The sequence below is a fragment of the Paramisgurnus dabryanus genome, chromosome 4, assembly GCF_030506205.2.
Source record: "Paramisgurnus dabryanus chromosome 4, PD_genome_1.1, whole genome shotgun sequence".
Taxonomy (NCBI): Eukaryota; Metazoa; Chordata; class Actinopteri; order Cypriniformes; family Cobitidae; genus Paramisgurnus; species Paramisgurnus dabryanus.
The window spans coordinates 34,310,430-34,335,412 of NC_133340.1; the positions used below are offsets into that span (position 1 = coordinate 34,310,430).

General features: G+C 37.0%; 4 protein-coding genes across 8 annotated transcripts; 1 reads left to right on the top strand and 3 right to left on the bottom strand.

The window, feature by feature from the left end:
- Positions 1-1,982: 1,982 nt before the first annotated feature.
- Positions 1,983-10,155, bottom strand: rnf175 (ring finger protein 175). Of its 4 annotated transcripts, none has more exons than XM_065254308.2 (10): positions 10,031-10,154; positions 5,744-5,795; positions 5,426-5,464; positions 5,194-5,335; positions 4,949-5,103; positions 4,542-4,649; positions 4,324-4,444; positions 4,083-4,216; positions 2,895-2,996; positions 1,983-2,203 (listed from the first exon to the last, which is right to left on the bottom strand). In XM_065254308.2, exons 4-10 carry the CDS (start codon positions 5,332-5,334, stop codon positions 2,083-2,085), a joined length of 882 nt encoding a protein of 293 aa, XP_065110380.1. In that variant the 5' UTR covers position 5,335; positions 5,426-5,464; positions 5,744-5,795; positions 10,031-10,154; the 3' UTR covers positions 1,983-2,082. The 4 variants fall into 4 exon arrangements, with proteins under 4 accessions (XP_065110380.1, XP_065110379.1, XP_065110381.1 ...); XM_065254307.1 differs by having other exon boundaries at positions 5,744-5,781; positions 10,031-10,137; XM_065254309.2 differs by lacking the exon at positions 5,426-5,464 and having other exon boundaries at positions 10,031-10,155.
- Positions 10,156-11,421: 1,266 nt separating this feature from the next.
- Positions 11,422-15,828, top strand: fgb (fibrinogen beta chain). 2 transcript variants are annotated; one of them, XM_065254304.2, is made up of 8 exons: positions 11,423-11,572; positions 11,732-11,746; positions 12,529-12,723; positions 12,861-13,044; positions 14,077-14,418; positions 14,623-14,745; positions 15,006-15,291; positions 15,384-15,828. In XM_065254304.2, exons 1-8 carry the CDS (start codon positions 11,495-11,497, stop codon positions 15,610-15,612), a joined length of 1,452 nt encoding a protein of 483 aa, XP_065110376.2. In that variant the 5' UTR covers positions 11,423-11,494; the 3' UTR covers positions 15,613-15,828. The 2 variants fall into 2 exon arrangements, with proteins under 2 accessions (XP_065110377.2, XP_065110376.2); XM_065254305.2 differs by lacking the exon at positions 11,732-11,746 and having other exon boundaries at positions 11,422-11,572.
- A 1,570-nt stretch (positions 15,829-17,398) lies between these two features.
- LOC135735779 (fibrinogen alpha chain) lies at positions 17,399-21,240 on the bottom strand. The gene is made up of 4 exons (XM_065254315.2): positions 19,908-21,240; positions 18,408-18,591; positions 18,174-18,319; positions 17,399-17,956 (listed from the first exon to the last, which is right to left on the bottom strand). The coding sequence occupies exons 1-4, from the start codon at positions 20,037-20,039 to the stop codon at positions 17,663-17,665; spliced, it is 756 nt and encodes a 251-aa protein (XP_065110387.1). The 5' UTR covers positions 20,040-21,240; the 3' UTR covers positions 17,399-17,662.
- Positions 21,241-21,376: 136 nt separating this feature from the next.
- Positions 21,377-24,700, bottom strand: fga (fibrinogen alpha chain). Its single transcript, XM_065254314.2, has 6 exons — positions 24,542-24,700; positions 24,095-24,220; positions 23,788-23,971; positions 23,556-23,701; positions 22,483-23,353; positions 21,377-22,221 (listed from the first exon to the last, which is right to left on the bottom strand). The coding sequence occupies exons 1-6, from the start codon at positions 24,593-24,595 to the stop codon at positions 21,533-21,535; spliced, it is 2,070 nt and encodes a 689-aa protein (XP_065110386.1). The 5' UTR covers positions 24,596-24,700; the 3' UTR covers positions 21,377-21,532.
- Between the last annotated feature and the right edge of the window lie 283 nt (positions 24,701-24,983).

A 24,983-nucleotide genomic window follows, 5' to 3' on the forward strand; every position in this document is an offset into this window, starting at 1 on the left:
ACCCCAGCTGCCGAAATGTTAGTTTTATTTTTACGGATTTTTTTACAGTGTATCTTGGACAAATATTGTTCTATCCTAACAAGCCATACATTAATGGCAAGCTTATTTAGCTTTCAGATGATGTATAGACGGTTTCATCGGACGCACGTGATACACGTCTGGATCCGAACTTTACTTCCGGTTTCGTTTTTTTTAATGGTCTGACTAGTTGCTAAACTGATCTCTTGAACAAATTCCTTGTCGAAAATAACAAATGTTTTGGTCTCCTAGGTAATCTTCGTGCTGTTGTTTTTTTGCTTGTTATATAAATAAACTACGTTTAAAGTACTTCGTTGTTATTTATTATTAGCGGAGTTTAGCGGAAGTTACGTGCGGACCGCGACAGTGGCTTGTTTATGTTGTTACTGCTGAAACCATAGATATGTATATAAAGGCTAGATGGCTCAAGGCGGAGTCAGCTGTGTCGTCACTTGGCGGCCATCTTAGGTCAGTGCTGCCATAGTGCTGCTCCCTGCTGCTGTGGACGGAAGGTGAGTGACATACGCCAACTAAAATGCTCGTAACTTGCTGAATTCTTGACGGATTTACAAACGGTTTGGTTTTTTACAAACGTTATTAACGTGGCTATAATTATGGATGCTTTAACATGTTTCATGAATTTTTTATTTATTTTTAGTATACGTATTCAGTGTCATAGGTACATCTTTGACGTTTATAACAAACCAATCCGTTTGAAAATCGGTAAAAAATTAAGCAAGTTATGGTCATTTAAAAGTACCTGCATCATTAAAACTCAATGCTACGAGTGAGCGAGCGCCCTGTCCTAAGATGGCCGCCAAAATGCGGACGTTCCACTCAATTGGCCATCAGCGCGGACGAGCCATCTAGCCTTTATATACATATCTATGGCTGAAACCGTCTATAACTCTCAATATAAAAAAAAAAAAACCTTATAACTTTTGTGGTCCAGGCTCACAAGGCTTCAGTTATTTGTTACAAGGAAGATAACGATTTTTTCCAACTTGCATGTATGATATCTACTCTCAAACACATTTCCTTGTTTACTGGTAACAGTTTTATTTTGGCTCTTCAACAGTCTACAAAATATTGAAGAAACTGAAAAGAAACTTAAGGACAGATAAATAAAATCCACACAACATAAACATGTAAAATTCAACAAATGATCTTTAACTTAAAGTGTTTTTCTTACATATAATGCTACACATAATGGCATATACTCTGTATTTATGTATATACAAAGTCAAATACACAAAGTGAATTTGCAAGAGGTTATTTACACCTTATTCACTTGTAAATAGTCACCATTTTAAAACTCAAACCACTTGTGTGTGCCACTTGAGGTTTTTTTCTGCTGCTTCAAATTAAAGTGCACTTTTAGTTTAATGCCTATAGAAATGAATAAATTTTAACAAATTTGCTTTAAATGCTGTTTATTTACATGAGGTGAAAACTTCATATTAGAGGCCTAGAAAAACCTGTTTAATTTGACATAAGACCCCCACATTGGCCAATCACTTGACAAGCCAAATGCCCTCTCATTAGACTTTTTAATTACCACAAATAAAGTAATTTACACCCCAAAAAAGTATTTTGCAATAGCAAAAGTACTTTTCCACAAAGTAATCAGTATAAAGTCTAAGACATGTATTAGTTAGTGAACTAGTACTAACTGCACCTAACAGTATTCAGTCAAAAATAAACAGTCTATAATTTTACATTTTGGCAAACCTATTATTAATTCCAAATGATGATCATCTGCTTTTTTGCCAGTCATTTCAGTTCGATCAACATTTGCACGCCCTCTCTATATTCACAAATAAAAAGTTAAGCATTCAACAGAGTGAAAAAAACAAAAACACAAAGAGCAGCTTTGAAAAGTGAGAGATGTGTCTTTGATTTTTGTATCAGCGTAGGTCACTTTTGAAAGTTTAGTGTTGTGTATCAAATAAGTTACAAAAACAAAGCAGCTGTCTGGTTTATAATATAAATGACACAATTTACAAATAAATACTATAAAGGCAGACACATGCACAGTTTAATGAAACAACATACTGCAGAAATTCATTCAAGTCCAAGTGAAAAATTTATTCCATGCACAATTCCGATGATGATGGGTTGCCAGGCGACCAAGTACCTTAACCAATCTAAAAGCTGGCCGTATAAAACGTGTGTCCTCTCCCAGCTGGTGAACAGATTTAAGGTAAAAATATATTAAACTGTATTATAAATATATTAAATATGTCACCCTTTCTGTGAATTCCAGGCTAAAGTCTCATAATCTAATAATGAGATTAAATTCAATTCAATGACTGAAATAAAGGAATCTTCCATTTCATAAACAAATCCTGATCATTAAAAATGTTGATGTCTTTTTTTGTTTAGTCATCTAGAAGAAATTAAGTTTTTTTAGGAAAACATTCTAGGACTTTCCTCCACATAGTGGACCTCAACAGTTTACAGTTTCAGTGCAGTTTAAAAATCATAGTCAATTTTCCCCCCAAAAAAGTACTTTTAACCACAAGTTCTCGTCTTGCACTAGTCGCGTGACATGCCATGCTTGACCTTACGTATTACGTAATCACTTCGAAAGGTCCCGCATGACGTATGCGAAACTATCACTCAATTGTTAACAAGTGTGGAGAAAGAGGAACATTCTGATGTTTTTGTATGTGGTAGGACACTAATTCATGTCTTTGTATCAGTTTTTTGTTTAAAATGGTCCACAAGTGTGCGTTTTACAAGAAACATGTGACCTTTTTGAAATGATTATGTAATACGTGAGATCGCCCTGGCACATCACACGGCTAGTGCAAGAAGAGAAGTTGTAATTTATATGATGTAAGATGTAATTTATGTTATATGAATAAGGATACGGGTTGTTCATCATCCTTTTGAGGTCCACCTTCTCATTGCAGTATGGGCACGTCTGTTTTTTCCCCACGATGCACCAGCCACGGATACAGAACTCATGAAATCTGTTGACATCAGGTGGTTAAGATAAACAAACTATTTTGCCTGCCATAACAGGGTTTAAATGGGTCATAGCGTGAAAATCTGACTTTTTCCATGTTTAAGTGGTATAATTGGGTCCCCGGTGCTTCTATCAATCTAGAAAACATGAAAAAGATCAATCCAGTAACTTAGTTTGGGCAAACTATTATCTGCAAGCATGTGACAAATAAGGTCGTTCAGATTTCCCCTGTTTTGTGATGTAGGTAGCAAGGCGAATTACAATAATACCGCCCCTTAATCTGCACTATCCAACCACGGCACTCCATTTAATGCAGAGAAAAAGTGAGAGAGAAAAAAAAATAATTGACAGCACATTTGAGTTTATTTGCAACAAACCACCATCATTGCGATCAGTGTTTGCATTTCATCAGCTCATTTGCATTTTAAAGGACACACCCCAAAAAAAAAAATTTTTTGTTCACACCTACAAAATGAGAATTTTAATATGCTATAATAAATTATCTGTGGGGTATATATTCACATAAGCACTCTGAGGACACCAAAGACTTATTTTACATCTTACATTTTAAAGGGGACAGAGAATGAAAAACCATTTTTACCTTTTCTTCGTTGAATAATGGTAGTCTACCCGCTTTCACGAACATACAAAAAGTGGTAGACATGCTAAACATCTCTGTCTCATAGAAATTCCTCTTTTAGAAATGTCAGCCAGAAAACGTCCCAATCTGAAAAACTGATGCTTATGACATCACAGGCATCTAACTGCCCCTCCACTTTAAAATAATTGGCTACATTTTTAAGTGGCAGCAAAGTCAGCCAATCAGTAATGAGATTGCAAGTTAAGCCAGTAGGGGGAGCCAAATAGGTGCAAAACCACTTGTTTAAAATCCCCCACCCTAATAGAGCTATCTGAGAGAGGTTTTTAGGAAGCTTCTAAGGCATTACAGACCCAAACAAAAAAATTTTTGTCTACATGTCACATCACAGAACAAGGATAAATATCCCGTTCAATCATTCTATGTCACCTTTAAGACGTAAAATACATTTTAAATCTCATTATGACCCCTTTAAGGGAAAATAAAGGATACATGTGGTTACAGGAGAGCTGGTAAGTGTCTTCAATAATCCCTTCCTCATCTATGTCCACGAGAATCTTCTGACCACACACGGCACAAATGTCATTGGTAAGGTTTCGGGATGGCATGCCACCCTTGTTGTAGTACTGAAATAAACATGCGAAAAATAAACAAGGACAAAGCCCATTGGGGTTTATTAGGGAAAAATATTAGACTATTTGTGCAAAGTACTATTTAGCGAAGGAGTATTTACCCCTATAGTAGACGCCATGTAATCGGAGCAAATTTCTGCAAAATCACGTCCCATTACACCATAATACAGACCATAGAAAAGCATGATCACACCCACATCCATAGAGTCCTCTGCTTTGATCCTGAACAAAGACAGAAAAGCATTTGTTTATGGTCATTTAATATGCGCAAATACTTTTATGACATCCAAACAAATTTATGTTAATCCAGCTCACGCACCTGAAGAAAACGTTGAATCCAAACATGGTAAACATGATAGCGAGGTATCCGAACACACCAACAGCGTAGCTGAGCTTGTAGATGAGGAGGAACCATTTATACACCATCCTGTAGAAATGAATCAGAAAGAAGTATTTTGTGAATGATTCATTTTGCAATGGCCATTATATCTTTATTATTAAATCAGAAACGTCTCTGCTGTGTCCTGCTGACAGGCGCTGTGGGCGCATACAGCACACAAATTATGGATCCTCCGAATCTGATTGATCAATAAACCTATGCCAAGATTGGTTGGTTAAAATATTATTTTATGTAAAAAAAAAAATTCCTTGCTACATCTTGACACACATGAATGTAAGGGCAACCACTGCTTTTTTATAAAGAATTATAGCAATTTCAAACATTACCGTGGTGTTCTGCAGGACAGCGGCTTGCGTGTGGCTCTGAATATGACATAGCTTGTGATGACTGAGAACATGCCCCATGTGGATAAGAAACGCCACCAGTAAAGTTTAATGGTAAAGTACAATGGAACCACCCACATCTGCAACAGCGTCACCAGCTACAAGAAAACAACAGTTACAATACTGTAGTTACAGTCAGTTTGGTGTAATATTGAGTATTTTTGTATCATTTATTATATGCCACTCACATTGTACGATCTGCCGTGCCTTTGTTTCCACTGAACTAACACGATCTGAGCGACCACTAGCGTGGCGATAAGAATCAGAACCATCTCAGCATGCATGGCCTCATGGCCTCTGTGTTTCACGTGCAACCTTTCGTGCTGCATCCTGGAGTCAAACAGACACGACAGAAGTAATCAAGAGTAGGTTTACACTATAACAGCATCTTAAGCAAAGCTGAAATAGAGGTCAACTCACCTAAATATATTTTCAAAAGCACTATTTCAAAATTAGAACCTAATGATATAGAAATACTCATGAGGTCATGAAAACATTCATACACAAGGCCGGACCTGCTCAGGTCACATCGCTTATAATAAAATGACATGATGCACCTGCTCCAGAAACTATTTTTATCTAGAAAGTGACATAAAAAACTAAAAAAGAGAGAGGTTGAGAGTTCTGGACAGTCAGACATTTATATATATATTCATAGTCTTACGGAATTGTTTCACTAAACATATGCAAATAATTTACATCATTATTTTGAGCAGAATGGTTGATAAAAGCACTTACTTCCAGGTTTCTCTGTGTGTTATTTTCAAAAGATCCCCCTTTGAAGAAACAACTAGAGTCAAAATAAATGTTTAGTAGCAAAACACATTAAATTCAAATGAAATACATACAGTTCTGAACCTTATTTAAACTGTTGACAACATGTTCAGCTGTGTCCTGGATCGTGGCATGCAGTAATATAAAAATTTTTGTACTTTTCACAATAATTATTTTAATAGCTTTTTATTGTGCTGATTGGGAATTATTTTATGATAATGACTGGGTGAATGAACAATATGTCATGCCTACTTACCAACTAAATAAATAGATTTTGATTTAAATATATTTTTTTATTTGAGATCATTTTATTAGGTGGACAAAAAGACCACAGCATTATGAGATATACTGTAGGTTTTGGCTTAGACAATGGGTTTTTTAAACTTTTTGATCGCAAGGACCCCCACATATAATGAACCTTTAGCGAGGAGCCCATTTCCTAAAATATAAATCTTTATTTTTATAAAGAAACATTTAAACTGTGTTAGATAAATGATGATTGTGATATTTTAAAAAGAGCAAATTTTTTTACAAACTTTAATAATTGTCTACACAGAGTTTTCACCTTTTTAACCCTTTTGAAATTTTCTGGGGATGCCGGGGGAAAATTGCTGCCTTAGGCCGATGACACACTGGATGCGTGGCGTATCTGTTGCGTGTCAGTTGCGTGGCGGCTGCGTCGCGTTTTCTGTGTCTGTACATACCAGAAGCATGCCTGACTCGGCGCTGACGCGCTGCTGTTGCTATAGGTGACATATATTTTGGCTGGAAACGCTTCCAAGACGCTTGCGTGTGGCGTGGAAAATAGGCGTCGGTTCTATTTCTAGCAAGCACGCGTTTTCCGCGCGTCTCATGCAGGCAGTCTGCAAGCTCTAACCTGTTAACATGGAAGCCGAATTAAAAACGGACACGCCATGCAGCTGAGACGCTTACGCCACGCATCCAGTGTGTCACCGGCCTTATGGGCAAAAATTCCCAGACAAAAAAAATGCGTTTATAGCAGTTTTTAGGCGCCTTTTTGAATGATTTTTTATAGACAGTGAGCGTTATGAGACGTACACACTAAATGCGAATTCAATGATTTGCGTAACAGATAACATATAGTGTCAATGGAAAAACACGAACTGGCGTGGGGTGATGCAAATGACGTGAAAACATGCGCTTTTCGCCTCAAACGCATATTTGCACAAGTTGAAAATATTCATCTCAAGCAAAAGATTTGGATGACACAAAGTTAAATCCCACAAGTAATCTAGAGAGAGGAACGCGATGCTTTGCGTTTGGTGTGTGTACGCGGCATTAGGTAGCGTAGTGGCAGGGCACACCAAAGCTTTTTTACGCGGCTGAAAACACCTGGAAGATCCCAAACGCCAGCTGCTTTTTCAGCTGAGTGCTAGCTTTCTTCAGCGGAGCGCTTTGGTAGCTGTGATACTTGAGCTGTGAGCCGGTTGGTTGTTGTGATCCTTGCACCGCCCCTCCTTCACTGTGATTGGACGGGCGTGTGAGAACTGACATTGACGAGTGGAGCTTTTCTTCCAAAGTTGAATCTCTTTCAACTCTCGGCGCTCAGAGCTGAGCGCGAAAAAACCACAGAGCGGCAGCTTTCAGGACGAAAAAAAAACGCTAGCTGCTGGCTTTTTTGAAAAACGCAGAGCTTCCATTGAAAACAATTGAAAACATGCGCCGCCCGCAGGCATAAAAGCTTTGGTGTGCACACACCCTAAATGCTAATCGCCGAGAGTTGAAAAATATTTTTAAAGTTTCTGCTAATATGACAGTTATCAGCAAAAGATCGCTCACATTTCAATATTCTTGCGTTTCCAGGCATTTAAAACGCGTTTTGGTGTGATCAGCCCCTTAGACAACGCCATTATGCAACAAATATGTGACCACGATACTCCACAATTGACAGGCTGAATAGCAGTTATATCTTTGTTTGCACTTTAAGTAATACCAAAAATGGAAAACACAAGCAAAAGTATTAAAATATGTTTACTTTCCCAACCATGCAACTGGAGCTCTGACCTGCTAATACTCTAATGCTGGCATCTTAGACTGAATTTGACATTTGAGTATGAAATAAACATGGCCATGCTTGTCCAACATACAAAAATACAAATCAGCTGACTAGTTGAGAGTTTGTGTGGCCACGCCTCTTTACTGACCTTAGCAGTCAGCGAGCTTGTGCGACCACGCCCCTTTGACACCAGGGCTGCGTTCAGCCCCGACAAAACGTTGCACAACGTTTATTAAACAGAAACGGTGATGCATTGAACACCCTGTTGTGATGACGCAAGAGTTGCAACTACGGTAGCTGAGAGGCCATTCTTTGTGTTCTTTTTTAAATGTTTCTAAAGCCTGATGAAATCGTTATAAATGTGTGTTTAATACTGTAAAATACCCTCGATGTTACAGTCACTGACCTTGCTGTCCAAAATGAAAGACAACATTCCAACTTGAACCCATTGAGAGAGCTGTCTCTTTACTATCGCGTGGTTTTATACATCTTGCCGCTGATTGGGCTGACATTTCTGACACACCCACCAAACAAGAGAAAACGCTTCTAAAACCTGTTGCATTCCGTTGCACACCGTTTCCAGGAAACATGTCGTTCAACCCGGAAACCGTAGCAAAACGTTGCGCACCGGTGTGAGATAGAGTTGTGACGTTCGCGAACGATCCGATTCTTTTGAACGGCTCATAAACATGAACGATGGGAGCCGAGTCGCGGCTGGAGGGGAGCCGTTCTTTCTGTCGTTCTTTTTTCCTATGCGTGTTTCACAGATGCACACAAATTAGCTCCTCCGCGAGACAGAACAGTTATATGGGGAGGGGCGCAAAGTTAATTTTACTTATTTGCAAATTGTACTGTAGTTATAGTAGTAATAGTGGACTGTACGTAGACATTTCAATTTTATTTATTCTAATTTTATCCACAGTATATCTCTAATACTTTAAATATTTTTTGTTATCTATCAAAATGTTCTTTTGTGACACTGTTCTTGTATAGAATTTTTTCACCAAAAGCTGTTTTGCACAGACATTCATTGCAGCCCACTTTGTTATTGTTCATTTAAGACCTGAAGGGGTTGATGTCCTATTTGCAAAGTTTACAGTAGTAATAGTAGTAATAGTGGACTGTATGTAGACATTTCCATTTTATTTATTCTAATTTGTGTAAGTGTTTGTAGTAAAAGCTGTTTTGCACACAAAATTCATTGCAGCCGGCTTTGTATTGTATTGTATGAATAACATAAGTCAACGTAGCTTTACCCGTACACACACTTTGTACTAAAGGTAAAATCCAAAATAGTGATGTCACTATCTAAGCAGAGGGATGTTGTGCAACCCTATGGAATATAGTCTGACAAATGAGGTAATAATCAATATTTCAGAATAATTCAAACTCAGATATTGTGAGTTTTAATTATTTGACTACATATCTCACCTCATCATTCCTCCCAGTGATTATTTCCAGGATAAACTGAGATGCCCCCAAGCAGGCTTCTTAAAACTAACTAAATATTTAAAAAGAGCCAAAAGAGCCGTTCTTTTGAACGGCTCTTTGAAAGGAACGGATCGCCAAGATCCGGTTCCCCTCAAAGAGCCATAAATCCCATCACTAGTGTGAGATTGAACATGCCCCAGCTGTCAGACAGCTTGTGTGGCCACGCCCCCCCACTGACAGCGGTTTCAGTTAGGCTTTTATACAAATCAGTATCAACTACGCCGCCTTAAAACGGTAAAATCAAATCACGGCATCAATATTCCAGGAAAATAGACGAGTTTCCTATCATTCATATACCAAACGTGTCCACGTGTGCCAAGCTGTGACTACTAAATTTATCACCAAAAACCCGCCGATTTACGCGATTGTTTTCATTTAATGTGTTTGTTTTTTATGCTGTACATTTCTCATTACAGTACAACGTATATGATCAGGCCAAATGTTTGTAATATAGACTACAAATACAGGCATACTGCATAACAGATGTGCCACGTTTACAAGCGTTATCTTCATACACCGTGTCTTGCAAACGCGAGGGGACAGTCTTATCTAAAACACCCCGGTTATAATAAATGCTTATGCAAATAATAATCGACGCATTGGTTATTTAAAGCGATGTAAACAGCTGCGTTGATTCTAATGCGATCCTTCTGCTCCTAACAGTCGCACATTTGACTCTACGTAAAGCATAGATCAACGCACGTCACGCGTCATAATTATTGGTGAAATAGTTAGTCGAGTACCTGAGGTTGCAGGTCAGCCATTGTTTATCGCGGTTTAGATTCCAGTCATCTATTAATGGATCCGTTTCTGCCGGCAGACATTCTGCTCATGTGTTCATGACGGTCAGCTGGCAGGGATCTGCGCATGCGCTGTTGCGCACTTGTCACAAACCATGACAGCTCATAGCTATCAAGCTAATATCAAGTTAAATAATAAATAATAAACTCCAAGTTATTATAATTTCAATTAAAATCGTACATTTACTTTGATAAACCGTACTTTGAGTTAATTTTATTTGTTCTGTAATTAATTATTCAGAATTCGTTATATAAGAACGTTTACTTTTATGCATTTGGCATGCATTAAAGCAGTATTGAGTTTTGTATTGAGTTTATGTAATCCCTGGGAATCAAACCCATGACACGTTTGTTGCAAATTTGTAACTTATATGAATGAATAGTTTATAATTCAAATAAAATATGGCAATCAGAGCTTCATAATATTAAATGATAGAAGTGTGATGAAGCGATCATTCAATGTTTACTTTAATGACTTTACACTGAAGTACAAAGTGTCTATTTGTCATAGTCAAGTCTGTTAACTTGGCTCATAGTTTTGTGTGCATCGTATCAGATTTGGTCTAAAAGATCATGCAACAAAACCAAACAAACATGTTTAACTTGCTGACTAATCCAGATTTAACAGAACTTGCAATATGCCAGTAAATCTCATCTGAAAGAGCGTGTCTTAATCTATTCCAGTTTGAAGTTAATCATGGGTCAACTTTTGATTTTGCCCACAGTCTTTTACAGTACTAACAACAACTATTTTGTTTTAAACTTAGGAAATCAAGCATTCTTTTTAGTTTTCTGTTTGCATATTAGGCCTCTAAATAGTGTTCATGATGAAAGTCGGAGATCCAAAAAAAAAGTTTTTTCAATTTAAATTTTCTCACTTTAATGTAAAATTTAAATTTGAAAATGTTTAAAAAAAATTCAATATTTTACTTATTGTTACCAATTAAAGTAATTTTTTAAAAGTTTTTTCACCTAAAATTTTAGTTCATAAAACAAAATTTTTATGTGTTAAGTTGAAATAATTTTTTAAGTTGATCCAACTTTTATTTTTTAAACTGTAGGAAATTTTTTACGTTTTTAATGCAACTTAAAGTTGTTTATTAGCATTAGGGTATAGTTTTTGATGTAGGCCTATGGTAGAATTAAAGATACGTTTTGCTGTTCAGTACATGCATCACTTGTTATTCACATTATTGAATTGTTCTGTTTGTGTTATTTCTTCATTTCCCAAAACTGATTTCATCCATGATTACACAAAACTACACAGAATGAAATATTAACCAGCTCTGTCCCTCCTCTTCCAGGACAGAGGGGTCACCAGGTATAAATTGTGAGAGAGTGACACTGAATTATGAACAGCTCGAATCCTCACACTGTCACGGAAACAGAATTGTGAGCTCTACAAACATGAAGCTTCTCTTGTTACTTTTTCTGTGTGTTGCTGGAACTCTCACAAAGTCATCAGATTACGATGATGAAGACCCGGTAAACATTATTTAAAATAAATTTCTGTTTTGCAATTTCTGATTTAGCACAGGCTTAGAATTGTCTTTAACAATTACCAAATAGTTTGGGATTTGAATGTGAAATGTTGACAATGTTGTGATTATTCTCTTGTTTTTCTGCTTTCCTTTTCTAATGCAGGAGCCAACAAACCCGGTATGTCAAAATTAGCAGTATACATAATAAAAGAAATGAAAATCTATAATTTAATAAAGAACAATAAGATTAAAATGATTATCTTGTTTTATAATTTTTCTGTTAATAATATACACCCTTCAAAACAAAAGTGCTAAAAGTATTCTTCATAGTGATGCAATAAAAAAATGCCTTTCAGTCAAAGGTTACTAGAAGAATTATTTCTTTCATAATTTTTTATAATCTAACAAACCATTTATCACTTCAAATAACTTTTTTTAAAGAAAATTCAAATTTTAAAGTTCCTTATGAAACCATTCAGCAAAAGAAAAAAAGGTTCTTCTGGCATTGTGAAGCGCTTTTATTTTTAAAGGGATAGTTCACCCAAAAAACGTGTCATCATTAATCTTCCTCATGTTGTTTCAAACCGTGTAAATTTCTTTGTCAAAGGAAGATATCTGTAATGAAGCAGAAAACAGAATCACCATTGACTTCCAAAGAAAAAAGTCAATGGTGCTCAAAAATGGTTTGGTTACAAACATTGCTCAAAATATCTTCCTTTGTGTTCAGCAGAACAAATAAATTAATACAGGTTTGTAACAACAGGACGGCGAGTAAAATGTGACAGAATTTCCATTTTTGGATGAACTATCCCTTTAAGATTGTATATAGGTATCAGATGAAAAATATATTATGAGGAATCAGATTTTTTAGAATTTCACAATTGTATTCCAGTATCCACAGTAGGCCTATGAAATAAAAATGTTGATGTGTAAGCTTTGTACATTTTGTGTTGAATCCAGCCGACGGAATTAGGTCCAAGAGGTCATCGTCCTGCCAGCAGTGGTGGTAAATACTCCCCAGGCCCAGCTGCACCACCTCCTATCAGCGGGAGTCGTTACGGTGGGAGACCGACTCTAGCACCAGAAGGAAAGGCTTTAGAGCAAAAAGAGGAGATTCCGGAATCCGGTGGATGTACTCACCTCTCTGAGACTTTGGTGAGAGTGTGCTTTGTTTCTACCTGTATGTTTTTAGACTGTGACATCATAATAAGTGATATACATTCAGTCAGGGATTAATTTTTGATAATTTTGGATGACAGAATTGTAAACCGCAATTTGTTTTTTCTCTATAGGGTGTTCTGTGCCCCACAGGTTGTGAGTTGAAGAGAACCCTCCAGAAGCAAGAACGTAATGTAAGGCCGAATGTAGATCAGCTGAAAAGGTCTGTAGATGATTTATATCAATCCTCCAACCATATCTATGGGTATGTCATGGGAATGTCTACAGAAGTCGCCCAGAGACAAAGAGTGAGCCAAGGTAACTCTACTTCATTGTAACATTTCAACTACTATAACTTTCATTTTGAATCATGAGCTTACTAAAATAATGTGTGTATAATACAATGCTGTGATAATTTATGACAACATTAAGGGGAGGTTTCCCAGACAGGGTTTAGATTAATCCAGGACTAGGAATTAGTTATAATAGGACACTTAAAACAAACCTTACAAAAAACAATACTGGTGTGCATTTTGAGACAAAACAGTGTTAGGGGTAACGAATTACAAGTAACTTGCATTACGTAATAATGAAGTAACGAGTAAAGTAACGCTTTACTTTATAAATGCACACATTAATATTTGAGTTACTTTTTAAAAAATTAATGTGAGTTACTTTTCAGTTTAATTAATTTGATAAAAAAAATTACTGAATTAAACTGAACTTATAGCGCGGGTCTGTTGAATGCTTTATTCTGATTGGCTGAGAAATATTCCATGGGTGTTGATTATTTTTCTGTAAACTGCACACCTATCAAATGTCTTAAAAATGGGCACCAGAGCAATGTTTGTGAAATAATGTAAGGGGAATTTTTTTATTTTCTTATAATTCAACGGCCTGTCATCAATTATTATTTACATATTAATGTAGAATTACGCACTTTATGCTGGAAGTTAAAGTCAGAAACGGAGATCATAAAAAAACACCTGCAAAAGTTATAAGAGATCAAGCCTCAGCCAAGTAAGAAAAAGTAGCGCAAAAGTAATGTTAAAGTAACGTAAGTATTACTTTTTTATGAAAAGTAACTAAGTAACCCAATTAGTTACTTTTCAGGGAGTAACTTAATATTGTAATGCATTACTTTCAAAAGTAACTTTCCCCAACACTGCTGATATATGTTAAGATACGTCCGTGCAAGATGTTTTTTAAATAAGCTACTTCAAATATGCATTTTAGTTTAAGCCCTGTCCGGGAAACCGCCCAAAAAAGTTCTTCTTAAATGCACTTTAGATTAAAAAGTGTCTGTCAAATGCAAAAATTGACATTTTTGTCGCCACGTTTGTTTCATAGGCAACGACGCTGTGGTTAATCAGTACACAGAGACCCTAGAGACCCAGCATGCTTTTATAAAAGACGCCGTGGACGTCACATTCCCCCAGAACATCAAAATCCTTCAGGCCGTGCTTGACAAGGTCCGTGAAAAGATTCAACGTGTGGAGAAAGCCATCGCTGCGCAGAAGGCCAGGTGCTCGACACCCTGCAAAGTCTCCTGTCCGATTCCTGTGGTTTCTGGCAAAGAGTGCGAGGAAATCTACCGCAGAGGTGGACAGGATTCTCAGATGTACCTCATACGGCCTGATCCGCTCAACATGCCTTACAAGGTCTTCTGCGATCAGACCACTAAACATGGAGGTACGTCCGGTTTCCTTATGTTTGTGTTAATGTCATTAATCCTGCAAAACTATAACTAGTGCTCAAGGTTATAGAGATTTGCACAAACTCTTAAACCTATACTTTAGTGTTTATACAGTCTATATAATGTATGTCTATACTTTTTATAGTTTAATACAGTCAAATATGAAACTATTAGACTAAATAATTTTCTCCACTCCAAAGGTTGGGTGCTTATCCAGAATCGTATGGATGGCAGTGTTGATTTTGGCAGGCGCTGGGATGACTATCGTCGAGGCTTTGGAAACGTCGCCTTTGATGTGGGTAAAGGACACTGCCAAACTCCTGGTGAGCTACTGCATGACTTGAATGCATCATGTTTCGTTTTTTTAAATGAAATATTGGGAGAGGGCTCCCAAAATACTCTATGTAGTTTATATCACTATTTTTACCACTATGTAGGTTTGCCAAACCAATAAAACTTGGCTTATTAGTCATAAACATATTGTCAGCAGCTACAAACCAACACTTACCAGTATAAAAGCTTTTAGTTTTTGACATTCAATTTGTATCATGCTCTCTGATGACATTGTTATAAACTGTTTTAGGTGAGTACTGGTTGGGTAATGAGCGCATTAGTCAACTCACAAAGATGGGCCAAACGGAGCTTCTGGTTGAAATGGAAGACTGGAAGGGTTTGAAGGTCCATGCCCAATATGAGCAGTTCACCATGCAGGGCGAATCCACAAATTACATCCTATCGGTCGGCCGTTACTCTGGAACCGCCGGTAACACGTTCATGGAGGGTGCAACTGAACTGTTCGGAGAGAACCGTACCATGACAATTCATAATGGCATGATGTTTAGCACATACGACAGAGACAATGACAAATGGTGAGTGTGGTGAAATCCTTAAAAGCAATTTATATTTATATACAAATGACTAATATTTTCTATCCTTCTCCAATTTGATCAATTGCACACAGGATACCTGGTGATCCTTCAAAGCAATGTTCTAGAGAAGATGGAGGCGGATGGTGGTACAACCGATGCCACTCCTGTAATCCGAATGGCAGATACTATTGGGGCGGATCATATAATAAAAACATGGCCAAGCATGGCACAGATGACGGCATTGTGTGGATGAACTGGAAGGGCTCGTGGTATTCACTCAGATCTATCAGTATGAAGATCAGACCCTATGTGAAATCATAAAAGACTATATAAAGAGAATAGAGGTTAATAAAAGGACCAATAAAAGTTTACAAAATATACTAGGCATGTATCGATGCTAAAGACTTATAATGAAATGTTTTGGAAAGTATGCAAAGAAAAATGCATTTTCATTAAATATTTAACTTGAAAAACATGATGGAAAATGAGATGAACACCCAAACCTCTGAATTCTCAATAAAGTTGACCTGCAACATATTACCAGATGTGAATTTTTTATTTGTACAGTTTCAGTGTTTATTAACAATTCAATAGCAAGTAAAAATACATATAAATTTAATAATATGCATAAATGCATATACATGCATGCAGACACATTGTATTTATGTATTACTGGGGGAAAAATAAATAGTTTGTTGACATCAATCAATTTCTAAAAATGGAAAACATATGAAGCACTAAATGAACTTTTGCAATAAAAGGTGTATTTTTGAGTAGTACAATGATGTGGTGTCTGCTTTTTTCTATGCATGGAGCAGGAAGAGAACATGATGCCAGCAACGCTACAGTAAGCTTCGCACAGTCTGATCAAATGTTTGGGTAATCGACACAATTTTGTAAGAAAAATATCCATATTTCAAACTTTATCATCTATAATAACTAGCTTCTGGTAATGGTGCCATCTTGGATTCAAGCGAAAAAATGTATGCATTTTTTTGTGGTTTAAAGTCAGAAGTTGCTCCCTGATCCCTGTTTTCTATCGTTATAAAGCGCAAGGACATTTATGAAAATAACTCCAAATGTGTTAGTTTGAAAGTTGATGGATATGTGTATCTTGGATTGCTTGAGAGTCATGTGGTAATTTTGATATTAGGCTGGAGTATTCCTATAATACTGAAGGGAAGGATTTAGTGACCTCAGTCTGCAATTCAACCACGTTGGTCCCAAATTTTATGTTAAAAACAGAAGCATGAGAAAAACAACGTGCAATGACGGATACTTTTAGTCGAAGCAGTCAACTTGTAACAAGGTTTATATTGACTGATACATAATGTAATAATAATCAATAGTAACAAGGAGTCAGTCACATATTTCAGATAAAAGTGTGAAGTTTTAGATGCATGAATCATTTAAAGGGAACAAAACATGAAAATCTGACTTTTTCCATGTTTAAGTGCTATAATTGGGTCCCCAGTGCTTCTGTCAACCTAAAAAATGTGTAAAAAAAAAACAACCCAGTAACTTAGATTTGGTAAACCATTCTCTGCAAGCATGTAAAAAATAGGTCATTGAAATTTGGCTCCCCTTGTGATGTCAGAAGGGGATAATACCGCCCCTTAATCTGCACTATCCAACCACGGCACTGCCATTTAGTCCAGAGATCAGCTCATTTGCCTTTTAAAGTAAAACACCACCATTTTTTTATATCTTACTATGTTCTTACCTCAACTTAGCCAAATTAATACCTATCTTTTTTCAATGCGTGCTCTTAATCTCTGTACAGCGTGTCGTGAATGTGTTAGCATTTAGCCTATAGCCTCATTCATTCCTTAGGATCCAAACAGGGATGAATTAAGAAGCCACCAAACACTTCCATGTTTTGAGTAGTTATACAAGTAAGTATGGTGACTCAAAATAAAATGTGGCGATTTTTTAAGCGGATAAAAATTGAAAACTTTATTTTATGGTTGAAGAGAACTTAGTTTGCAGCACTTCGACCTCGAGTGCAGTAATATTTACGAAAGTTTGAGCAAGAGGGGGAGAAGTCAGGAGTGATGAAATAATTAAATAGAATTAAATTCTCATTGACACAGTTTTGTTTGTTTGTTTTGAGGTATTTATTGTTTGGCAGTTTGACCTGTAATTCCTGAAAATGTCTAACACAAGTTAGAAGCATAAATAATAAAAAACTGTAAACATGATATTGGCACAAAATACATCACACCGAGTCATATAAATAGGCCTACGTATATGTATTAAATAGACAACAAAATAAGTGATGAGAAATGAGGTGCAGTCATTTCTCAGTATTGCAACAGAGTTTCCAAACATATTTAAACCACACATTTGACTGATACAGACATAAATACCATTATTTTTCCTCTAGAAAATCTTCCAGAACAACCTGGTGTTTATCAATGTCTTCAAACATGGTTAGGAGTTCAGTACGGACGATAGGGATTTTTCTGTAAGATTTCGAGACGCTGGGATGATCAACAGACTTGAGTTTTAATTTGTTTATAGAGACTGATTTTTGTCGTTTAGACATGAGGCTGAATTCGTACATTTTGCTCTCCATCGATTCGAAGGCTTCGTTATCGACAGCATGATCAAAGGTTTGCTTGCATGATCCCTTGCACGTACGGATTTTGATGTCAATGTCCACCTACGCTCCAAAAAAACAAACAAAAACAAGTCTGAATCAGGTTAAAAGTTACATTTCAACTTAAAGCAAATTGTAAAATCCCTGACTCAGATGATTCTGTAGGTCATTTGTCCAAATGTATTGATTAGGTTGACCTGTACTTTATTAACCTTACATTTTAATAAAAAATAAAATGAACAGCAAAGGAACACATAAAGGTGTTTTCCTCATGCATTACCTCAAGTCGACGCATTTCATTTATCTGATCCCAGATCAGGTGATGGTGCTTTTGTAATGCTTTTGTTAGCTCTGCAGATCTCTTCTGAAGAAATGTTAGATTTCTCTGAAGGGCTTCAGCAAACTCAGCATATCTGAGCTCTTGCACTAAACACAGAAAATACCAAAAGACCACTTAATGTTGCTCATGAGGTTGCTCATATTATATTATATTATACCAGCACTTTTAACATACTGTATGTTTGGATGTACTTTTTTCTTCGTGACCCATAGAACTGGACAGTTTCTTGCATTACCAAGGAAGACACGGCCTCATTTTGCTGAATCCTTTTGCAAATATTTTTTACACGTTTATGAATGTTTTCATTTGCCGCATCTACAAGACCCTCCAGTCGACAACCTGATGGACATTTATCCTCCTTTAAAAAACAAACACAAAAATGTCCCATATGCAAGAGATCATATAATGATGATAATGATAATTGTGGGAAAAACATGCTCGACCTGATTTTGCCAAGTGAGAGATGTCCTAAGGGCAACATATTAACACATTTTTGTAAATAAAGCCCAACCCTAACCATAACCAAACCCTAAAATCATAGTGAAATAATATGTGAAAAACAATGGTCTAGAAGCAATCCTGGTTATAAGCTTAAACTTGAAACAAACTGTAAACTTATTTCTGATATCTGATTTGTTGATTGAAATGTTGTCCCAGGGTCAACATAATGTTGCCCTGAAGACATTACACTCAAAAAAAAATTATTAATTGGATTTACTCAATAAAATTGTGGGCAGGATTTCCATTCAATATGAATGTGTACCACTAACTCATAAAAAACTGCTTTACACAATAAAAATATATTGAGTTGGTCCAACTCAATTTAAAGGAAATGGCAATACTCAATTAGTTGTCTCAACTCAATTTAGTGTAGTCTGAATAACTCAATTTAGCGTAGTCTGAAGAACTAAATTCTGTTATTTTATATAAAAGGTTTTTATATCATATTAATTAGCATAAGCACATGTTAGCATGCTAATATTAATAACATATGATATTTTGGATAAGCATGTGAGAAGAGACTTATCTCCAAACAGGCATTAACACAGTCAGTGCTCATTGAGAGAAATACGTCACATCCACAACCTAACCACAAGCGCCACTCTTCTGCACGATGGTAACCAAACAATTTGAGAAAATATAACACAAACGCTTCTAAATCAATAAGATAAACGGACATTAAACACTATTAAGTCTTTCTCTTTACCTAAAAATGCATAAAATAACACTTTATTTAAAAAATTACTTTCCAAAAGCAGTTGCATGAAAAGCATGCTGGGAAATAATTTTTCCTGAACCCAAACCCAAACTAATTGTGTTACCGCAATTAAAAAGAAATAAATAATAGTACATATTTATTTTGTGTTATGCTAATTAAATATATATACTTATTGCTCTTAATGAGGTATTTTAAATTCATTGAACACAATTTTAATGTGTCATTTTTAAGAAGGGCTTGAATCATTTTTTGGCAAAATCAGGAGAGCTGAAAAAGGCTTTATATTTTTTTATTTACTTCTTTAAATATAGTTTATAGCAATTTCTGTTCTTTGTCAGTGGGCATTATTGGTGAATACAATATCTAATTTAATAATCTGTGCACTGTACTTTTCAATATTTAGCCAGGTGATTTGATTACCCAAATAATATGAAAACCAGCTAAAACTCACTTACCATCTCATCATCAGAGCATAATGGGTATGTGAACCGTATTGGGCACTGTCCAAATCTGCCGTTACCATAGCGATTATGCTGTTTAAGATTAGATTGTAAGGCCGTACACACTGCAACAAACCAAACACACATTTAACTTAATCCTTGCTTATGTTACATAGGTAATGACTGCTACTGAAAACTGAATGTACAGAACATTTCATTTATAGGACTTAAAATGTATCAGTGTCATTGTTTTGTCTCAGGATGCACACCAGTAATGTTCTTCTTTGTAAAGTATATTTAACTACTTAAAGGGACACTCCACTTTTTTTGAAAATATGCTCATTTTCCAGCTCCCCTAGAGTTAAACATTTGAATCTTACCGTTTTTGAAAACCATTCAACTGATTTCCGGGTCTGGTGGTTCCACTTTTAGCATAGCTTAGCACAATCCATTGAATCTGATTAGACCATTAGCATCGCGCTAGAAAATAACCAAAGAGTTTTGATATTGTTCCTATTTAAAACTTGACTCTTCTGTAGTTACATCGTGTACTAAGACCGATGATTTTAGGCAACTTTTTATTTTCTGTCGGTCTTAGTACACGATGTAACTATGAGCATATTTTTTTAAAAAGTGGAATGTCCCTAAATAACTAAGGCCTAGTCTAAACCCGGTCTGATCATTTTTGTTATTCAAAGGTTCACTGTAACAGGCAAATAGCCAAAACACCTGTTTGTTTGGAATGTATTGCATAATGTTATTTTAAAAATAAAAAGTACTTATCTTTGAAAAATAAAAAAGTTCAATTTTTATGAATCTACATGATGTATTTTTTTTATTGTGCAAAGTACTTCACATGTGAATGTATCTTTAAAAATATTTACTAACAAAATATATAATTAGAAATAACTTAAAAGTTAAAACCCAAAATGTGTAGAGATTTAGGTAAAAAAAGTTTTTCTATGTTGTTGTGTAATTGTTGTTTACGTTATAGGCTATTATAAATATATATTAGTCAAGATGGTCAAATGAACTTCAGAATATTGTGGGAGACTAAAATATTTGTAATTATTGTCCAATAGAATTGAACAAAACTTGCCTTATCAAAATGTGCTGTGTTTTGTTTATCAGCATGTACGGCTGCCAAAATCCAGGCCAATATTTCAACATTCTCAGAAAAAAAGGTACAAAAAGTTACAAAAGTTTTCACTGGGGCGGTACCTTTCCAAAAAGTACACTTTTGTAACTAAAAGTTACACATTTATACGTTAGAGGTACATACTGGTACCTCAAGGTATCTGTACCAAAATGGTACATATAAGGACCTTTTTAAAAGGTACCGTCCCAGTGACAACGTTTTACCTTTTTTCTGCGATTATTGAAAATAATTTCCTAATTTTCCTACATAAATGTGCTCCTGTATCGTGTATTTCCTTGCCTATTCCAAAAACAAGTACACTAAAATAAAACGCACAGCCCAGAACTTGCAGTGAACACATTTTATTTGAAACATGAGGTATGTTGGTTGTAAAAATTGACATGGAAACATCATGGATTTACATTTTGCCAAGCAGTATAGTGAACATAACAATCAATCAAAACATTGTGCACCACCTTTGGTTACAACTTCTGTATAGTTTTTAGACAGGTCTGACCTTCATTCGCACTACTTTGAGAGAGTAATCTGCTGGTTTGAATGGCAACCACACAACGCCATTTTCAATCTCATACGGGACCTTGCTGCCAGGGTCATATTGGCCTCCCTTATAATAAATCCCATTGAGGTTGGCCGACTGACAGTTATTGTACCACCACCCGCCGCCATACATCTCTGCGCAGTTCTCCTCCCAACGATCATTGTCCCTATCAAAGGTGCTAAACTTCATTCCGGCATGCGAAAGGAAGTTTTTCAAATTAGGCTGCACCAGCGCGTCCCCCGCGTCCCCCGTGTACTCCGAAACAGTCAGCGCGAATCCCTCCGCTTCTGAGCCAACTTTAACGTTGTACTCGGCATAGACCTCGTTACCCTTCCAATCCTGCAATTCCACCCTCAAAACACTTTCTATCTGAGTGAGAAGATGTAGGAACCTGTTCCCAATCCAGACTTCACCCTTACCCTGTGGATCTATTTTACCGAAGCCAGCCTGATACTCCTTCCAAGTGCGATTGAAGTTTACAGACCCGTCCTCCCTCTGCTGAACCAGAGTCCAGCCACCCAACCCAGTGCCCTGGTCACAGTAAACTACTATTTCCTCCGACCCGGCCGGCTTTATTTTGAACAGGCCGCTCTGACTGCCGTTAGCATGCTTCTGCAGGATTTCATTGCAATCTGAAAGAAGACATCACATCTGCCGATTAGAGCAAAGCTGTATTGCACAAAGCTGAATCTTTCCTAAAATCCTGTTACATGTCTTGGCCTTTATAAGCTTTTGAATACAATTAAATGTAAAGTCAAATCAAATCAAATCAGTTTTGTCCATTATAGTACACCATGTCTCCAAAAAGTCTAACATTTTCAGAATCATCAAGAGAATTAAACTGGTTTTAAATGGTTCACTTGCGTATGCTGGTTAAGTTCACTCGCGTGTACCTTCACCGACAAAGCCAGCCTTGCGCTCGTCGCGCGATTTCAGGCTTCGTGCGTGGATATCTGGAAGGTCTTCTTCCACATCGCCGCGCAAGAACGCCCCCAAGTCGTCCCCAAAATCTACGTCGCTAGAAAAGGTGGTCTTTGTGGAAGTTTTGGTTCCATCCGACAGAATCGTTTTTGATGAGGAGCTGGACGACGATGAAGACGAAGAAGATGTCTTTCGGGAGCTGGTGCCAAGATCCTTGAAGAAGTCACCGCCAAAGCCAACTAGTTCATCTGTGCCGGAATTCAAACTTGTGATAGACCTTTCATCTCCACCCGTCACGGTTACCTTCAACCCGTCACGACTCAGATCTTTCCCGTCCCTGGCTGCGGCCAAAAAATCTTGATCGGAAATTCCTAGCTTTCCTAAGTCTTCGCACCCGGGCCCGCCACCTATAACTTCAACCTTCTCCACGGTGCCATCTTTGGTCTGCGTTACCGTCTTGCGAACTGTTTTGGAGCATTGTACTGTGTGCGATGAGGAGGAGCCCGTACCTGTGGGGATTTTGCTGACGGTGGCGGCGGATTCCGCAGTGGAACCTTCTGCTTCCAGAGTAAGCTTCAACTGACCCACGTCTCCGAAGAGGAGCTTCTGCTCGGTTTGGACCGTGCTTGCTCCAGTCTTGTATATGGAGGGCACTACAAGGTCTTTCAAGGGTCTGCTCTTCATGACACCCAGGGAAGTGAAGGTCTCAACGCTCTGCACACGCATAGTATTCAGATGGTCCAATTGTTTGTCTATGGACACATAACCCTCCTTGTCCACCGAGAACTCGCTGTAGCCTGAGCAAGAGCCCTTGCAAGCTCGCAGCTTGATGTCAATGTCAACCTGCACCCGGAGAGAAAGGGAATATTGAAATTATGTGGTGTGATACATGTTAAAGGTATAGTTCACCGGAAATTGAAAGTTCGGTCACCATTTATTCATAAATTACGATTATTACAGGAACACATTTATAAATGAGGAAACATCACAAGCGATTTTTCATAAATAGGGATTTTCATTGTATTTTGTCATTCATTTTGCTCACCTCCAGTCGTTGCATTGTGACAACTTGATCTTTGATCTGTGACTTCAAAGCTTCTAGTAACCTGAGTTGACGGTCAATTTTAATCTTAATCTCTGAAATCCTCTGCCTCAGCTGTTCAGCCAGAGACACATATCGGTTATCACCACCTGAGAGGAAGGTGAATATGTTTAAAAACACATATTTTCTGAAAATACTGTTTTTCATTAACATAAATCAACAAAAAAAGGCAGACCTGCATCGGAGGTTAGGCGTTCTCTAAGGTAATTGTAAGTCGTCTTGGAGTCCTGATCAGCGGAGCGGTAGAGTTTTTTGCCTTGATCCAGGAGGTTACGAATCTTCTCGATCTTCTTGATGAGATCATGATCAGCTTTGTCCATCAGGCCTTGGACTCGACAGCCAGACGGACACCTGTTTCCCTTAAGTCATAAAATGGAAGTTTGTTTTCTATTTATTGTAGGCAATAGTGCACATGGACTGTATTATGCTTTGTTGTAAAACTTTCACACTTCAAAAATCATAAGACAGATAACAATGCTCACCCAGTCCTCGTCTGTACACATCGGCCATTCTTTTGTTTGACAGGTGTCCTGAGCTTTGTATCCATGTTCAATAGGACGGGCACCTCTTGGGTTTAATAACTTACCATCTTCTCCTGTTTCCTCTGACTATATAAGATATATGTAGACAAACAGACAGACAAATAAAAAAGGGGAAATAATTGAAAAATATTTTAGAATAAAGTAAGTAATTCTGACAAATAAAAATGTATTTTTTTTTATATATATATAAACATTGAAATATATTTCGTATATAAAGGAGAGTCATTTATCATTGCTTGAGATTCGACAATTTTACCACTTACAGTTAATATATGCCATACAAATAAGTACTCGGCGATTAACATGTAAACATCATACATCTCCAAAATACCGCTTCTAGGTCCACTTTGGTACCGGAAATATCCATTGTATAAAAAAGTCACTTACCAAGGCAGAGGACAAGACCGCTAACACACAGAAGAGAGAGTATGTGACCTTCATCTTTGGTTCCTCTGTGCTGAATACAGACCTTCACGGCTCACTTGCCCATTTGAACCCTTGTGATTGATCAACAGACTGACTCATTATTGACCATAGTCAGAGTCACCAGCCCCCACATTTTAGAAATACTGGAAAGAGTGCACAATGTTTGACAGGCTGGCCTTTGTCCGGAATAAAAAAAAAAGAAGATAGACAAACGGACACAATTGCATAACTCTCCTCTGCTATCAACTGGATTACGGGTAGCAAGGTGCTTGTCTGAGAACTGACGCTCAAATAAAAATATGATAATTAGGTCATAATTTACTCTCACTCAAGTTGTTACAGATTTGGATACATTTATTTGTTCTGCTGAACACAAAGGAATATATTGTGGGCAATGTTTGTA

Coding starts and splice junctions, on each gene's coding strand:
- fga (XM_065254314.2), bottom strand. CDS start 24,595: ATGAAGGTCACATACTCTCTCTTCTGTGTGTTAGCGGTCTTGTCCTCT. Junction 23,972..24,094: donor TGTGTACAGACGAGGACTGG/GTGAGCATTGTT, acceptor TTATGACTTAAG/GGAAACAGGTGTCCGTCTGG. Junction 23,702..23,787: donor ACGCCTAACCTCCGATGCAG/GTCTGCCTTTTT, acceptor CCTTCCTCTCAG/GTGGTGATAACCGATATGTG.
- fgb (XM_065254304.2), top strand. CDS start 11,495: ATGAAGCTTCTCTTGTTACTTTTTCTGTGTGTTGCTGGAACTCTCACA. Junction 12,724..12,860: donor CTCACCTCTCTGAGACTTTG/GTGAGAGTGTGC, acceptor TTTTCTCTATAG/GGTGTTCTGTGCCCCACAGG. Junction 14,419..14,622: donor TCAGACCACTAAACATGGAG/GTACGTCCGGTT, acceptor TCCACTCCAAAG/GTTGGGTGCTTATCCAGAAT.
- rnf175 (XM_065254306.2), bottom strand. CDS start 10,051: ATGGCTGACCTGCAACCTCAG. Junction 5,782..10,030: donor TGGCTGACCTGCAACCTCAG/GTACTCGACTAA, acceptor GTTTCTTCAAAG/GGGGATCTTTTGAAAATAAC. Junction 4,650..4,948: donor CTGTCCTGCAGAACACCACG/GTAATGTTTGAA, acceptor TCATTTCTACAG/GATGGTGTATAAATGGTTCC.
- LOC135735779 (XM_065254315.2), bottom strand. CDS start 20,039: ATGTGTGTTTGGTTTGTTGCAGTGTGTACGGCCTTACAATCTAATCTT. Junction 18,592..19,907: donor TATGCTCTGATGATGAGATG/GTAAGTGAGTTT, acceptor TGTTTTTTAAAG/GAGGATAAATGTCCATCAGG. Junction 17,957..18,173: donor ATGAAATGCGTCGACTTGAG/GTAATGCATGAG, acceptor TTTGGAGCGTAG/GTGGACATTGACATCAAAAT.